This window comes from Paramisgurnus dabryanus, chromosome 20 (assembly GCF_030506205.2).
Source record: "Paramisgurnus dabryanus chromosome 20, PD_genome_1.1, whole genome shotgun sequence".
Lineage (NCBI taxonomy): Eukaryota > Metazoa > Chordata > Actinopteri > Cypriniformes > Cobitidae > Paramisgurnus > Paramisgurnus dabryanus.
In genome coordinates this window covers 23,633,976-23,652,336 of record NC_133356.1, presented here as the reverse complement: position 1 = coordinate 23,652,336, position 18,361 = coordinate 23,633,976, and the positions used below count along the sequence as shown (strand labels likewise).

General features: G+C 37.4%; 2 protein-coding genes across 5 annotated transcripts in view; both read right to left on the bottom strand.

The window, feature by feature from the left end:
• Positions 1–18,361, bottom strand: part of marchf8 (membrane-associated ring finger (C3HC4) 8) — a 119,745-nt gene that overhangs the window by 6,491 nt on the left and 94,893 nt on the right. For 3 of the 4 annotated variants that reach the window (XM_065297177.1, XM_065297178.2, XM_065297181.1), the window contains 4 exons: positions 16,759–16,838; positions 5,102–5,282; positions 2,104–2,239; positions 1,188–1,202 (listed from right to left, as the gene is read on the bottom strand). In XM_065297177.1, the coding sequence (XP_065153249.1) occupies positions 1,188–1,202; positions 2,104–2,239; positions 5,102–5,282; positions 16,759–16,838 (412 nt within the window). The remainder of the gene's footprint in view (positions 1–1,187; positions 1,203–2,103; positions 2,240–5,101; positions 5,283–16,758; positions 16,839–18,361) is intronic. The other variant, XM_065297180.1, reaches the window with a different exon arrangement.
• On the bottom strand, positions 14,738–16,090 carry LOC135787304 (uncharacterized). The gene has a single exon (XM_065297182.1). The coding sequence runs from the start codon at positions 16,058–16,060 to the stop codon at positions 15,269–15,271; it is 792 nt and encodes a 263-aa protein (XP_065153254.1). The 5' UTR covers positions 16,061–16,090; the 3' UTR covers positions 14,738–15,268.

Sequence of the window (18,361 nt, the reverse complement as noted above, 5' to 3'; positions counted from 1 at the left end):
CAGCTTGTTTAGTAACAATAAGGTGTAAACGTGTGTGTGTGTGTCGGCGCACTGCGCTCTCTGTTCAATATTCCGCTCGGTGTTTGCGCTGCGCATTCTGCTCTGTCGTTAACGGCACATAATGTTAAGTAACATTGTTTGAAATTAAACTTGTCCAGTCGGACAACTAATTTTCTCTTACACTCTTAACCAAGTAATTTCAGCATTCCAAAAAAAACTTTACTCATATATACTTAAGTTTATTTCAAACCCTGGACGTGACATATCAATAGCAATGGAATTCCAAAGGAAATTCTGAGGAATTTCCTCGGCACAGGAAGCACCTCTGTACACGCCTTTTATTTGGAGTACAATCAGCCAACCTCTTTACAAGCATTTGTAAATGTCAAGACAGATCACGTGAGGAAACTGCCATGTGCTAAATCACTAACTACTATGGTTTGCTAAAGCACAAGGCCTTGAACGTAAAATACTTTACTGTTTTCGGTGGCTCCATATGAGAGGCCGGGGTGCAGCTTTAATCCACCTGACGCATGATTGACAGAGGCACAGAATGTTACTTAGTGCTGCAGATACGAGACTCTAACAATATTGCATGATAGGATGGTTAAATGTTTACAGATGTCAACTTTTCATAGTCGAGCTGCCCTTTCCAAAATCAATGTCTTGCACATTACAGTCTGCCCTAATTGTAACAAAGGGACAAGTCTGATTGGCCCATTCATTTTACTGACAACCAAACATTAGTCTGAACTCTTGTCAGTAGACTGATGTGATATTGACGCGGATGCCAAAATTCAATAAAAAATACTCTGCCTGGCTACTGAAATGCATTTTAATGCCACGTTACCTTTGCAGTCACATATGTACAATCTTGATTTCTTACATCTTTTCCGGGACACATTTAAGCACAAAGGATTAAGGAATGCAAAAGTGGTCAGACTGTGATAAGTGGCCATCAAGTCTGAAATTGCTTTTGTATATTCACAACTGTCTGTATGGGGCAGCCATGCACATTGGATTTAAAGCGTGTTCTGGCTGTGAAGGCATTTATAAAAGCTGTGAGGCATTCATGCTAAAGATGGCGGATGTAGAAGGGGAGGAGGGTTCAAGCAATCGGACCTCCAAAGAAAGAACTGCAATTACAGGAAAGAATAAAAAATAATAATGAAAGTAAAAGCGTTTACCTGGTATTCTCCCGGCTGCATGGTTAAAAAGAGTTTGTTACTAGTTTGCATACGGTGAAGCCACTGACATTGCTGGTTAGGGGGGTCAGGGGTGTAAGGGGCAAGATCACGCTATTCAAACTCTCCGACACTTATGCATGGGTAAACATGTCGTGTACACATAATGCAGTGTGTCATGAGATGATGGATGGATACGGCTAAAACCGGTGGAAACATTCTCAACAGAAGCACAGGTTAAGTGTGTAAGTGCATGCACTGCTGCTCGACAGGTTTCTGGCTTATCATGCGAGATGAAAAGTCAATGGCGTAACCATGGTAACAGTGATCAAAGACCTCCCTAACAGCTACAGTTCTCGGACAATGAAGTGCTTGGGCTCTTAATACAAGGAGTGCCTACTGTACTGTCAAAGACCGATCAGTGTAAGGGTCACAGTCAGCGATAAAACTTCAAAAGGATACGGACAATGATCGTGTAGTGTGATAAAAGCGACGCTGTGGTTTACTAAAGCATGCTTGCACCCTAGCACAAATTTATTATAGAAAAGAAATCCATAGATGTCTCGCATGTTCTCCGCTTGCAAACCCAAGGGTGGGCCCGGTGCTCCACATCTCTCTAATGGTATCGATTATATGAAGCTTGACTTTACTGAACTTGTCAGACAGAATCAAATCTGTACAACATGGTTTCTTTCATTTTTAAAGGCTGGGTTGTGGACATAATGGAGAAGCTTTGCCGGCTGACGTACTGTAAATAGTCGGCGATCAGAGAGATGTGAATGCTCCATAAGCAACAGAACCATCCAGGTGAAATATAAAACAGGGTAGGGGTATAGGGAAGCAGGCAGACAATGCTAAATGTGGAAGTAGCAAAGGTTGTCTGAATTGGCTAACAGGAGAGGCGTTAGGCGGGGCTGACCTTGCTTGATCTCTTCCGCCGTGCGGTCAATGAGGACGTAGAGCGACCAGACCACACAGGTGATGGCGATGACGTGGAAAGTGACAGAGCACATGATCTTTCTCCTCTCGCTGGCTGTCATCTGAAGCTTCTCCCACTGCAGAGACAGAAACAAAATGTGTGTGTGTGTGAGAAAGAGAGAGAGAAAGAAAAAGATTAGAAAGACAAACTAAATAACTGCATTTATTTTTAACACATCTGACCTTTCACTGATGTATATAGTATTTTTTATGACTGCAATCGATGGTAGTCAACTACAAACAAACTGCTGGCATGGCCTTTCCGTCCAATAAATATTTAATGTGCAAGTGATCTCAGAGCTATACGGTGAAGGTCTCTATATTGACCTATAACCCAGTATCCAGCTTATGTTTAACAACAGATTAACAGTTAAAGGGGAAATAAAAGGAAAACTTGACTTTTTTCCATGTTTAGGTGCTACAATTGGGTCCTACAATTATCCACACAACAACCAGCCAAAATACATAGACATTTCTAAGCCACTCAAAAAAAAAAAAACATTTTAGTCAATGATCAAAAACACACAGTGTCTGTCCGTCTGGTATGACTAAACAGATGCCACAATTGTCGGACTGACCATAATGTTTGATGCAACTTGCAGACAGCAGGGAGTAACTCTCCCTGAGGCCATGCATGATCAAGCACAATCTCTATGGTGACATAAAGGCTGTCCGAGAGATGTCCTATTTTAAGGCCCATTTGGTGTACAGCATCAAAAGTGTAATTAAACAGAAAGACTTGACAAAAAACACTGAACGCAGCCTTTTATAATGTTCATGCCATTCAAAATCAATTCATTATAACTATTCATTATAAAAACCTCCTTAAGGCTGCATGGACAAAGTTGTTTTGATTTATCTTAAAGAACAGAGTGCTTCTCAAGATGCACACCAGTATTTCTTTTAAGGTATGTTTTTAAAAATGTCCTAATATAATGAAGACCTAGTCCTGGATTAATCTAAGGAAACTGCAACTATATATTTAATGCAGTATACCCAAAGATAAAGAGATAGCTGTTCTCTGAGACTATTGAATATAAATGCGTTGTTTGCAATTGTTTATGTTGATTGTGGGTCATTGCTGCAGTTCCTGTTTCCACGGTAACAGGACGTCTTTGAATAGTACATATCTCAAGATTATGGGTTGTATGGGTCTTTAATAGGAAATCAGCAATTACAGATGATTTTAAAATAAACCAGACCTGACTGCATGTCTTTAAAGAAGCACACTGTATAGCATACAAGGTCATGGTTGGTCTTTTACATCAAACAGTCAATCTTTTGGTATTTGCGTAAGCTTTCCAAAAGCACTCCATTCAGCTGATGTGCAGCACATGAGAGACCACAAAGTCATAAGGGTCAGTTTGTTTAAAGCTAAGATTTAAAACTCATCTGAAAGCTAAATAAATAAGCTTTGCATTGATGTATGGTGTCTTACGAAGTTTTTGAAAATTTGGAATTTGAGGGTGCGAAAAAATCTAAATATTGAAAAAAGGTGGCCAAATGAAGTCCTTAACACTAGGGATGCACGGAATATTCAGCTAACGAAAATTTTCACCGAAAGAGTTTTATCACCGAAACTGAACGTCTGAAATGTTGCGATGGTGCAAACAGAAACCGCAAACTGCACGTGCTTGTCTGAAGCAACATGTCTGCGGTGTGGATATATTTAACCGCAAAAGGCAATAAAGTGAGCAGCTTTCTGTTCGCACAGACGCACATGCGGTCGAATGTGTCCGGCCCAGCTCCAGTCAGACGTGATCAGAACAGTATGCCCTTCAAAGATCAGAACTCTTGATGTGTAAACTTTAGAGAGAGTTGCGCTACTGTGTCTCATACTGTAGTCCATTTACACACATTTGGCGAATTAAGCACTGAAAAACAATGTAACGTTTTTATGTGGAATTCGCCCTCTGTCTCTGTGTGCGCGGCATTTAAGTGCACTCACTAGTGCACACACTGAGACATGCGTTTTTAAAAAGCGAACATAAAATCTTTCTGTTATTGACAGGGCACATACAAAACAAAATGATCTCCACAGTATTCTTTTTCTATTAAAAACATTTGTTTATGTCTTAAGTTTATGTATAGATTAGGCAGAAACTGTGCTTACTTGGTTTTAAAGAGACAGTAACTTCAATTAACCTACTTAAGCCTGTCATTAATGTTGCAAACAACCCAAGACAAAGAGAAAATTACTTCTGTAGCTCTAAAAATAATAATTATATTTAATTTATACAAAGACAATTTTATGATTTATTTAATTCGATTTCTATACCTAATTCTAATTTCAGACCTTACTTAAATTTGCAGCTTTGTTTGAAATGTTTCATTGATAAAAATGTCTTTATTTGTCATTAGATTTTTCTCACCCCTTTTCGGCTGAACCGAAAAATAATCTGATCCTTGCCTCGAAAACTGTAATGTGATCCGAACCGTGAGTTTTGTGATCTGTCACACCCCTAGTAAAGTTAGTACACAGTGATAGCCATAAATGCAATGGTACTAATTGACATAATAATTTCTTTCAGTGTTTCGGTTTTCGGCATTGGTTTCCTCTTTTTCGGTTTCGGCCAAGAATTTTCATTTTGGTGCATCACTACTAAACAGATATTACTAATGATCAATACATTTTTATATATTTATAGTAGAAAGTTACAAAATATCTTCATGGAACATGATCTTTACTTAATATTCTAATGATTTTTAGCAATCAACAATTTTTACCCATAAAATGTATAGTTGGCAATTGCTACAAATATACCTGTTCGAATTATGACTGGTTTTGTGGTCCACGGTCACATATATGTGTATATTAAATCACATTTGAATGCAATCCAAATTGACCCCAACCAAACCATGACTTTTTTGTATTTAAGTGATGACAGTGAGATGACAGCTTACTTTGAGAGAATATTGACATAGGCAGGTGCCATTACCTTGCGTAGGGGCTTGAGTTTGGTCTCCATGATGAAGTCATATTTGCAGAGCTCACAGCAGCGCGTGTCTGAGCTCTTGATCCACTGCTGCAGGCAGGACTGATGGACAAACCTCAGACTTCCAGTACAGTGACAGGGTGTTATCAGTGGGCTTTCTTCATCCCCCTCACAGTGACAAATCCTACAGAGAGAGAGAAAGAATAGCTCTTATTCTACTGAAACCACTGCAAAGCCACCACTGTTCATTATGATTATACAACTAAATGAGAGTAAAAACTGGCTTTGATAAATCAATCAAATTGAGTTACTATATTAGGAGCATCAATTAGCAACATGAGACTTGATTTAAGATAAATTATAAAACGGGCAGTTCTGGTTCTTCATTCTAATTGGTTGAAACGCGTTCTAAGCCGTGATAAAATACACCGGTAACCTCACGGTTCAGACCACATTACATAAGTATCACTGCGCCACTGTTGCTGCGTACTGATTTATGAAAATAAACAACAGAGTCTTTAATCATATTTTAAATTTGTATACAATTGCACAATTAATGGCGATATCCAAATAAATGTCAATAAATATTGTTGGGTCATCTCGTCGATAAAGAGAAAATGTTGTCTTAGGAGTTTATATCTCAAGTTCATACGTCCGCTATTATCCACTGGGTGGCGATCTTACCCAACTTAAACACTGACGCATTCACTCAACACTGAAAACACAGCGTGGAAGTTTTGATGGCTTACATAAGTTCTTCACAAAAATGGAATTATCTCTGCTTTTAGCTAAAAAAAATTGAGAGGTGATAAGAGAATAAATGAAGGTAGGATGAAACGATTTTTTTGTTTGTTTGAAAGCTGATGGTCTGTTCTTCCATTTGATATTTTGTTTATTTAACTCTTTCCCCGCCATTGAAGAGATTTTCCTTCTTTCCGCAATACCGCTATTATCCACCAGGTGGCGCCCTTCCGCAACTTTTTAAAATCGGAAGTATTGCCCTATGGCAAGCTGCTGCATGTCCGTTTCTGTTTTAAAGATCGCTCTGGATGGGATCTCTATGAAAAGCCCGTCACAAAAATGTAATTATTTTTGCTTTTTGCTCAAAATATGGTGTTTTTGCAAAAACCTACCCATATTCAAAAGCTGATTGCAAAAGAACCACTAAAGGTAGGATGAAACGGGTTTTTTTTGTTTGAAAGCAGAGGGTCTGTTCTTTCATTTGGTATATTGTATGTTTATTTATTTAAAGAAGAACATTTTCTGGAAGGCATTAAACTTTGGTGAAAATCATGAAAAACGCTGGCGCTGGCTGGCAACTTTTTTTTAAAATGCTGGCGGTGAAAGAGTTAAAGAAGATCATTTTCTGCAAGGCATTAAACTAAAACTGGGTGGCAACTTAAAAAAAAAAAACGCTGACGGGGAAAGAGTTCAGCATGCTTCCAAGCATATTTGATCATCACTTCAACAGTTGCACGATATAAATGTTAATGTATAAATTAGATGAATGGTGATTTATAAAATAAACACCACAGTCTTAAATCATATTTTCATTGTGTCTTTGCTGCATCTCTGTTGGTTGGGAACTGCGCTCTGTTTCAGTCACACTTGATTTTGAGGAACTACTTTGTTTGGCGGAAGAGTAATATATGCACTAATATAATTACAACTTATTTGTGTTTTATTTTATAAAATCCCGCTAACGTTATGCATATGAAGTAACCGTTTTATAAACGCAATAAACCCCTCGAAGCGTTGGGTTACCAGTGCATTTTATAACAGCTAAGGGGGTTTTAAGGGGGTTTCTAACAACAACATTCTGTTATAAAATGCACTGGTAACCCACTGTGTGTTTTAGCATTAAACCGTGATTGTTATGGATCCGGTGTTCTGTCGAATGGCCGTTTCACACGGTACGCGGTAAGCGGCAAAATCGCCGCGCGGCTTCAGCTTTTCTCTTGTATTGGAATCGTTTTGTGCAGCATTTAGTGCAAATATTCAGTGGTTTTGTGTTTACGGATTATTTTTTTTAGACCAAGGAAAAAAATGATTGGATAGGGAATGCACCGGCTTCGTGTGGACATAGCCTTAACGGCACAACAGGACATTTTCTAGTGAGATATCTTGCTCGTTTTCACTCGTGTCTAATTGTTTTTCTGCAACCACATTGCGTGCGCAGCTTGGAATGACGTAACTGTGATGTCTACTCGAAATTGGTCTGTATACTAGTTGTAATATATACAATATAACATGCTATAATAAGAGGTGGGAGGAGCAAAGGGGAGAGATTTGTATACGATTTTGTCATGATCCTGTCAGCTTTGTATGTGTTTTTACTTGTTTTGCGTGACAGGGTCATGACAGCCCTCACTGTTGTCTTGTTTTCATTTGGCTTGTGTTTTTGTGTGCCTCTTGCTTCCATGTCCCTAGTCTAGCCCCTCCCCTGTTAATTATTCATTATTAGTTTACACGCTTTACCTGTGTGTCCTTGTTCCCTAGTTGAGTTTTTCCCTATCTAAGGCTTCGTGTTTGATGTCTTGTGTCGGATCATTGTGTGTGTCCCGTCCGACACGGTCATGTGTCCTGTCTTGTTTTGCCCTGTCTTGTTATATGTAATCAGTTGTATTCTTGCCTTGTTTAACCCCTCAATGGTGTTTTGTTATATAATAAAAGTCTTTATTAGAGCTGCTTATTGGGTTCTGTCCTTAATAATCATGACACTATTTGCTTTAATGCCACATTTAGGATCGAAATGAACCCATGAAAATAAAATGCATAGAAAATCAAAAAGCTCACAGGTAATAAAGCATACACTGACCACAATTGCTAATCCTCTTTTGTAATATTTTGTAGTCATGGGCTATGTCTTTCAAAACTTTGCTATGTGTTGTATGTGTGTCATTTTTTGCAAAGCCTCCTTAATTCTTCTCAAGGTTGAGCTTCACTTTATAATGCAAATACACCAATGCGACGTGCATACAAAATTTGTAATGCATTTAATATTTTTAATGCAATAAAATATATTTTTAATGCAATAAAAGAGCGAAGATCTCAATTGTTTAAAGCTGGACAGCACTTTTGACAACTGTTACATGTACTAATGCAGGTTTCGGGATTACCAAATCACAGTACACAATACATGCAATGTAACATTTCCCTTTGCTGACAGATTTACAAAAACATCAACAGAAGCATCCAAGTACCAAACTTTAAATCAACCCGGCAGGTGGAAAGCAATAGCTGTTTGTCACAGACAGAGGAAAGAGGGTGGATTTGTGGAGGGTGTCTAGAGGGAGATAAGACACAAAAAGAGAGATAGAGAGAGTGAAAGCGCAGAAGTAGGAAAGAACAGCAGAATAAATAACTTTGTGGATGAAAAAGCAGGAACTTGTGGCTGCAGAAATACACCGAGAACATTTTTCAAAATGACAAATGTTTAAAATGATCACAAGAGATAGGTTGATTTACTCGACACTAAGCAGGCTGCATCCTCATGTCGGTAGTTGTTTTGAGATTTAATGACATGTGTGAAAAATTACAAGCGTTTTATTAAAGAAAATATGTAATATTAGTTAATGCCATTGAAGGTAAATGATTTCAGCAAATACTGTGCCTTGAGAGCGAATTAGCATAAAGTAATCGTTATCGTCTGGTGGTGTGGACGCTAATATATTTAACGTTATAGTTATCGTTATAATGTGAACGGCCCTTAACTACGTATCTTTACTTAAATTAATTCTACAGGTTTCAATGACCTGAATGCACGCACATACGCACATAAATTACATTTCTGACTCTAAATAAACATAGCGCTTAATAAGCATAGCAGTCAGCTGGGAAGCACAGAGCACAAAGAGTCGCACAACAAATGTCAACATTCATATTATGAAGATGTCAGCGGCATTGTGTTGCTGAGGCAAGCAGCAGTTCAAAGTGAATCACAGATGAGTTGATGGCACACTGATGCTCACATGACAACGTCATTTGAACAAGCATTAAAACTGCAGTTTGTGAAATACATTCAGCTATTTTTTTCAACGCTGAAAGAATGAGACTTTGTAGTGTTTTTTATGTACCACTTGCAGCATCAAGCCAGGTTGCAAATGTTATTATTGATTCCAAACTAATCAGTATTCCAACCTTAATGTCAAGCCACTGGTTTTGATCAATGGTCAACAGAATCACAGTAAACTTGTAAATACATTTACATGAATGCATTTGGCAGACAGTTTTATCCAAAGCGACTTATAGTGCATTCAGTCAACAAAAGTTTTTATCAGTATCATGTGGCTCAAACCAATGGCCCTTTAGTTGCTTTAACAGTTGAGCAACGAGAATACTGGAAATATGATGCAAATATGTCTGCACATTAAATTGGCAAAGAAGAAAATATTTTACATCAAAAAAATGGAAAGTTCCAGCTTTAAGAAAGTTTATGCAGCTTCTCAGAAACTCGCCACTTGCCAAACAAAGTAATTAGAAAAAAATTAACATTAACTATACCCCTGTAATAATAATAATAATACTAATAATAATAATAATAATAATAATAATAGGGCTGTCAAAAGATTAATCTCAATTAATCGCATACAAAATAAGAGTTTGTGTTTGCATAATATATCTGTGTGAGTATTGTGTTTAATTATTATGTGTATATAAATACATCCATACATGTATACATTTATGAAAAATTGTATGTATATATTTTTTAAATAAACAAACAAACAAACAAACAAACAAATAAATACGCATATGTGTGTGTGTGTGTGTGTGTGTGTGTGTGTGTGTGTGTGTGTGTGTGTGTGTGTGTGTGTGTGTGTGTGTATATATACAATACAAAAATAAATTTTGTATGCGATTAATTGAGATTAATTTTTTGACAGCCCTTAAATATTATTATAATTATTAGTAATAACATTATTATTGTTGTAATAATTATTATTATTATTATTATTAACAATTTTATTATTATTGTTATTATTATTATTAATAATAATAACAATAATAATAACATAAAAACAATGTTTAGGTTGTAGCTTTAAATTTAATGATTCAGATCCCTTTACAAAAACAAATATTGAATATTAAGACAAATGAAGCTGCTATCCTTGATGTTTACATTTTGTCTGAAAGAACTATATGTGAATAAATAACCCAAGCCTTAGCCATTGTAATAGATATACCAATCATGCCCTCCAGCTCAGGATGCTGTCCTGTAAATGTTAAGTATAGCTCCTGGGGTATAAACGTAAGGGAAGATTGCTTCCGTGTCAGAGTCGAGGAGGCTTTTCAAACCGAACGAGCAGGTTAATGACTATTTTCAGAGACGTCTGATTCAGTCAAGGCTCTACAAGATTAGCAAACTGCACAGACAAAGAGAAAAATGCAGCCTTTCACATCTCCATCAGCTGACAAGAGGCTTTACACTGGGCGATAACTTCTCCAAGACGTCACTTTAATGGACTCCTCCTGACTACAATGGAGTGATTTACTTTACACATTCATTCTCTCTTATGTTAGATTGAGACAGTATATATTCATTCTGAAACATAAAACTCAATGGAATAGAAAGAATCAATCCTATAACTACATTTGACACTATAAACAGCCTCTAACGGAGGTTTTGTGATTTGCTGTTGTGCAATGGTGACCATCATGTTTCTTTCTGTAGTGAAACTAAAACTGTACCAGTGGCAATACAATGGCAGATCAGATGATAATGTAAAATAAATTATTTACTTTGATGAATGATTTGATTTATCTAAGAAGTTTATAGCTGGGCAGTGTAGTATGCATTAGTATTACACTTATTGGTTCTTCAATGTTTTTCAATAAATCTTCATTAAAAACTACTTCTGGTTCCACAAAGACCCTTTTAGTCAAACCATTTATTTATTTTTGAACTCTCAAAGACCTTTTTTTACTACAAACAGAAAGTTTCTCTGTATGTTAAAGGGTCTTCATGGGACCATACAGCCAGAGAAAAGAACTTTTAAATGGCCGATACATGTGTGTTTGTCTCAGTTAAGCGTGTGTCCATAGGTCACACCTCAAGACACCTGAGCATGCTTTGTGTCCGATCTCAAAGCCTGGCTATTCCGACTATTTTAAACCAATAAGCTTTGCTAACTGATCTTTAAATGTCAGCTATTTTAAGAGCCCATGTGTTTTCAAAGCACTGAATGATGGTGGTAAAACATGTGGGAAGAAACCTCAGCTCACCTATGATGTAAATAATCAATATGAAAGATGCATAGTCAAGCTCAGGATCAGCATTATGCAATAAATTCAAGCTTTATGGTTAACCACTATATGCCATTTATGGGTGTAAATTTGACATTTATATATTATGTTGTATTTTTATTGTTTATAGCAATACGATATTTGGGATACCTCAAAAACAATCTATGATAAATGTGGGATTTAGCGGAAAAGGACGTAAACGGACGTTACCTCATATCGATGGTACATTATTTTGTGAATTTTGGTATAATATAATACACTTACACAACAAAGGAAACGTAAAATTGTGAATCGGACCATTGGTGCTCTTTAAAAGGATCTCTTGACAATATAATATACATTACTATATTATCAGTGGTGTACAAAATGAACTGTATTGTTTAGGGGTATAACGGTACGTATATTCGTACCGGACAGGGCTTTCGGCATGGTGCACATGTGCACCGAATGCAACCTTTTGTGTGCGGAACATGGGTCAATTTTGGTTTTTCCACACGAACACATTAAGTGGCGGAAGTCTCCACGTTCAGCGCAAGTCTTTTGTCAAACATATAACATAATTCGGCACGCAGAAATTTTTTATTTACTTAGTTGTATATTCGGTTGATTATTGATGTAAACGTTTACCGGGCCGCTTACGTGACGCGTCTAAAAGCGGATGTTAAATGCGTGTCAACGCGCTGTTTTGTTTTTTCAAAAGTGTGTAAAACGGCTTTCTGTGATCAGATTTTACATCGGCACCTCATGTCAATCATATCATTGTCACAATGCCATCAGTTAATCTGGTAGAGACAGAGAAGAGCTGTAACCCGGGCTTACTCAGCTGCGGAGGGGTTTGTTAGTTTAAGTCACAGCTTACATTGACGACACAAGCAAAGATTAGGAGAAACGTGCAAAAGATAAAAGATGGCTATGTATGCAACTCACTAATCTCAATATGAGTGTAAAATAAGTATATCATCATGTTGCTTGCTATGCAGTTACACATAGAGGAGTAATATTATTTTATACAGAGATGGAACATAAACAATTCAATACTGTGACTTAAATAAATCCAAAGAAATCAAAACAGAATTATTTTTTTTTGGTGGCAAAAATGTAGGCTAATAGTTCATAAATGTATTCAGGAATTGAATTTATTAGTTTAGTGCAAGGTTTTAGTAGAAAAAGTTTAAGAGAAGGTTAAGAAAAGATTTACCTAAAATAATGTAAAAAAGTATGTTATTTAGTGGAGAACTTTGCAGCAGTATTTTTATTATTATTCTTTTTTATTTTATATCTATTTGATTTATTATATTTTAATAAAAAGTGTTTAAAAAGTGTAAACAAATTGTTAAAAAAGTTTATAAGTATAAACAACCTGTAGTTTAATGTTTGCATTTCCCCTTACTGTACCAAAAATGAACTGGGCTGCGTTCTCCGAAACTACCTTAACGCTACGTCGTTCTTAAGTTGTACCTTAAGCTGTACCTTATCGCTAATAGGTGTTTCCCGAAACGTTCTTAGTTACGTATCCCTTCTGTAAGTCGTACGTTCGTAAGGTTGGTCTGGAGCACTCTTAGCTATACCTTATCCCATATGACTCCACTAGGGGCCATCACTGTGATAAAAGCTTACATTGCAGTCTATATAACTAAATATTTGTAAAAAAAAAAAAGTTGCAATACACTCCGTGTTTAATTAGGCAAATATTTTTATATTAAAAGAATAAACAAAGGGACATCAGCTGCGAACTATTAAATGCTACAGGCTTAAGAAACTATTTAAAAAATATATTTTGGGTGATGGAGTTGGTGAAACTGGCAGCTATACAGCGAATCCTACTATTTCATTTGTGCATTTCATATCCGTTAAATCTTAGTCTACCGTCAAGTATTTAAGCTGCATAAATAAATCGGGTAAAATTACAAGAAAAAACTAATTATGATTATTAATGTTAATTCGACTTTCAAAACTGAGGTATGCACCACCAAATGTAGATTTTTGCGTACCAATACACCTGTAGTATTGTTTTTATTACCTTAGAATGAGTCGTTTTTATCTACATACACCACGGGTCCCCTAACATGGAAGTTGCCATTTCACGGCGGCATGTTTCTACATTAGCACAGACAAACTGTTCTATAGACCCTTTTACAGCTCACGTGATCAAATAGCCTGCGCGCGCATTTGGGCAACAGAAGTGGTGTTATTCCCCATTGGTTCTAACGTGGCAGCAACTCAGAACGTTTATTAAAACGGTTTCCCAGCATCAAATTGGTTGTTGCGTTTGGTTGCTCAAATATAATGTACTAATATACGTATATATGTATCTGGCAACTTTATTTTTGGCCATCTGCTAACGTCTTCTATCCACTCCACTATAGTACACGGATCTGGTAGCTGTGTTGAAAATGTTGATAAAGTCAACTTTTTTAAAATAACTTACTGTTTGTGTTGCTTCACTGCTGATTCTTACGATACTTCCGTTGCCTAAATGCGCGCGCATACGCTGCCACGTCATCATTGTGTACAAACAGTAAAAGGGTCTATAGAGCGCATTTTGTCTTTACATTGTCTCAGACTATGACATGATTGTCCTGTGGTGGCTACCGTAGCTTCTCTATTTGTTTCGAAAGGGAGGGGAGATGTGTAGACTGAGCCATTGGTTGTAATTCGCAGTCTCTGCACTAGATGCCCCTAAAAGTCTATACACTGGACCTGGGGACTAAAAAACATCTTCAATTGATGTCAGAAAAAACGATTACATTTTTGATGACCAAAAAGTAATATTCAAATGTACTAACACTTCTAAAGTACCTTTAATTCTTTAGTTTGTTGTGGCGTGCTGCAGCTCTATAAGTTTATTACATACCTCCACAGTTACATTAATTGTTTCCTGGGGTCTCTATATAGCCCTACAGATGAATATCGATGAAATGAAGGTTATTCCTCCTGCTCTTAATACTCAGAGCCAGAAAGCCTTAACCAAAACTGTAATGAGATCTCAGTCTTCATTTTGCCTTAGCAGGCATGGCTGATCTACACCAATCAAATAGCTAACCTAAGTAAATGCATGTTCATTATCGACTGGACATCAATCCTCCACTCCTCTTATTCCAGGTGGAAATCTGCTTGGACTATCCATTACACTACTGTAATATAATATCTACAGTATCATTACCACTCTGAAACACATGATCACAGCATTCAGTGGTCCGATATATGTTTGTATAAATACCACTAAACTGTATTTGACTATCCATAAAAGCATATTGGTCCTACATATATATGCGACTGTTTTCTTAATAATTTTACCGCATTTTACTGCATGTCGTACTGATTGTGGCTATGCAACCTATAAAGATTGAAACTACTTTCATGTTCCGCGTATGATTCTGCTGTATCTCTCTTTTCATAGCAATGCACGTTACTATTTCTAATTGGTTACTTTTATGCCAACCAATTGGTAGTGCATTATGTTAGCAATGCAAAGGTCATGGGTTTGATTTCCAGGAAACACACACACAGATAAAAATGTCGCTTTAGATAACAGCGTCTGCCACATGCATAAATATAACTGTATTCAAAATGCCACTGGAGGGGTTTCAGTTTTACCAGAATTAAATTTAATGTACATGATGAGCATAAAACCGATCTCCTGATAACCCTTTTGGGGTTATCCTTCAATAATATCCCTTACATACAGTCCACAGGGCAGACTGCCAGGCCTGTACTTCCTTTAAAACACATGGATCTATAATACTGACAACTCCACCCATGTACGAGTCTTTTATTGATCGCTAATAGCAGAGAAATGGAAGCGATCACGCTGCTAATGTAGAACACAGTAGCAGTTTTACAGCACATAAGCTCTACAGGTAGGAGAAACTAGGAAAGTGGGAAATAATATCCAGGTGGGGGTTGTGATGTCACTATGAAGGTCAATCACCTAAGGTGGAGTCCACGGGTAAAAGGAGCTGGGTGGGAGTGAGTAAACCCCACCAACCTGCAGCAGTCCCCAGAAAGAGAGAAGGGCGAGAGGGGGCCGTTCTTCTCTGAAAGCGGAGAGGAGCACGGATCCAAGTCGCTGTCCTCGTCAAGTGAACAAAGAGGAGCCCTCAAGCCCTCCACCTTGAGCTTTTGTCGAGATGAGTCCTCCTCAAACACCTCATCATCTCCAATCTCCTCCATACAACAGGACTCAGCGACCTCTAACAAGACGCTGGATGACTTGTGGATGTGCAACGGCGAGGTGTAGCTTCCCATCTCTGAGCTTCCTGCGGTGGATAAGCGGGTGAACGGGAAGATAAAGCGTAGGAAGTTTGAGCTTCTCTGAAGATCTGATGGAGGAGGAACCAAGCGGTGCTCAGGACCTGCACTGGAGATGTATTTGTAGTTGAGTGTGAATGATGGAGGATGAGATGGATTAGAGTGGGCTTTGTCATGGTCATCTTTTATGTGCTTTTCTTTCTCCGTGTCCAGCTCCCCATCTGAGCATGTGCGGTCTATAAAGTGAAGACCGCTGTACAGGGTGTCCATCTTTTGGCCCACGTCATTCAGAGACTTTGAGAACTTCAGACCGCCAACCTCTGGTTTCAGATTCACAGATGGTTTGAGTAGTGAGAGCCATTCTGTGCTAAATAAGGTCCTATTTTTGGGCTTGGTGGGAGAGTCTGTGCAGAGTGTTGTCATGGTGACATTCGGTGATGCTGAGCTTCTACTATTAGAGTTCAGCATCACTATAGTAGCCTGTAAGGGCCTCTGTGAGCCCAGATCCTGAGTGAGGTCATTGGAACTGCATGTGAGAGGAGAAACATAGGGGAGAAAGAAAGAGAGAAAGAGAGAGAGAGAGGGGGGGGTGCAAAAAACAGAGATGGGAAGAAAGATAATGGATATAAAGAGACATGCAGCATGCATTAGAGAATAAATGAAAAAAGAGTGCAAAAAGAAAAGTGACAGGAAATTAAAGGAATGGTACTATAAAAATAAAGATGGCTGGAAGTGCTGACACGCTCATAAAAACCCTATCACTTGACCGACTTCCTGTTGGGCGGAGCTAATGGATGTCAGGGCGAAAGGTGTTTGGTACAATCACGGTGTCTAATGAACAGTCTGAAAGTTAAGATGTTTCGCACACAGCACATCACTGTAGTTTTGTGTCAAGCAGTATAGAAAATCTTTATAGTGCTTACGGTAGATTGACAGCTCACAGTCACTCTCTGTAAGCAATTCTTTAGCAATGCATTTCAAATAGGAGAACTAACTTGCCCTTATAAAACAACATAAGAGAGAATAAATGACTTTTGGGGTGAACTATTCCTTTAGAGATTTTAATTTAAGTTTCTCTCTTAACCACCACTGGAGATGGTACAGTTTATGACATGATCATACTGGAGGAGGACATAGAGCACAGTTTCGGGGCAGAGGAGACATACCTGCAGATATCCTGGTTTGAGGGCGTCACTGAAGTTCTCGGGAAGCTGTATGGCGCATTAACAGAGGTTGGGCTTCCTGCCTGTACATAAAGCATAGACAACAATAGGAAATTAGACACATTACAACCTACAAGTGTACTTGAACTCCTGATGGAAACACCAGTGTTTGCACGGCAGCATAAAGGCATGGGTATACTTCACTTTTTGAACAAACGTGAGGGTCAGCATACAGTGCGCGTGATGCAAATTTTCAGAATAATACATGTGTACTGTACACTGTTAACCCAGATATTGTCTTCACAAAAAATGAAGTAAACATCACATAATATTTTGTGTTTTGCACAAACACCTAAAAGAAACTTACTTCTTTTTAACTTTTAAGCGTATAAAATCCATGAAACCAAAACATTCAAGTGAAATGAACTAAAATGATTAGTACATGTTGTAAGGAATACCCATAATCCCTTGTGTCTGAATAATATTATGATTATTTATGCATTTTCACAGAATAAGAACTGATAAAAACTTTAACTACTTAAATATTTGTTAATAAAATGTCATAGAGGTTTAAGCTATTATATTATTAAATGTTGTTTTGTTGTAAGTGATCATTTGTGAAGTGAAATGTGAGTTGAGAATTTGTTAACTTACATGAACCCTGTTCAGCACATTTGATTGTAGTTTTCACCACAGTACTGACAATTCATGTCATGAAAACGGTATTGTGTGTGTGTTTATGTGGGGAATCAAGTTTATTCAATGACTGACTTATAGTCTTAAATCCTGCGTTATAATGCCATTTATAACACTAAAAGTAACTTAGTTAACTAAATGAAGCTGCTGGACAGAGCAATTGATGTTACAAATTATATCAAGTTAAATCAACTTAAAATTAAGTTAACTGAACTTGTTGAATTAAGTTGAATTATTAGAAATTTTAAGTTACATTAGGAATGGTGTAATACTTTTGGCTTAGAATGCAATTCACTACTCAAGTATTATAACCACCGCTTTTGGTGACAATGTTATAAACAATGTATCCTTTTTATGCTATGAAGAGTTTAGTTCCAAAACACGATAAACACCTTTTTTTATTAGTTACCACCAAAACCAGTATTGTTTCAGGTCAGTATTAAAAAAGAAAATTCTTAAATTTACGCAAAATCCAAAATCCGTCCTTGTTATTCTGTCACCCTTTCTCCCTTTTCTCCAAACCTCGATAAACGTCAGTCCTCCTTCTCTGCAGAATGCAATAAATCCCCTTAACCAATCACAGCGCACCATTCCACGCATTGTAAACAATAATGGCGGTGCTTTGAATTCACACAGAATCCTAGTTTTCCTCATCTACTTTGTACTTCGTGATACATTTTTTTTATAAAAAAAAATAGTAATTTTGATGGCATTGATAAACCTGTGGTGGTTTTCTGTGGCAGAGAAGAAACGTAAGCCATCAAAAGCAAATAATTCACATGAGAGGAATTCGAACGACAGAAAAATACTGGCTGTTTCTTGTTCTCACACGACAGCATCAAGCTTCTGTCAACCTAACACATTGACCCCAGGCGATCTCATGAAAAACTTTTCATTATTTTACTTGAAG

Bases quoted from the DNA above. Each gene is read 5' to 3' on its own strand.
- LOC135787304 (XM_065297182.1), bottom strand. From the start codon at position 16,060: ATGCTGAACTCTAATAGTAGAAGCTCAGCATCACCGAATGTCACCATG.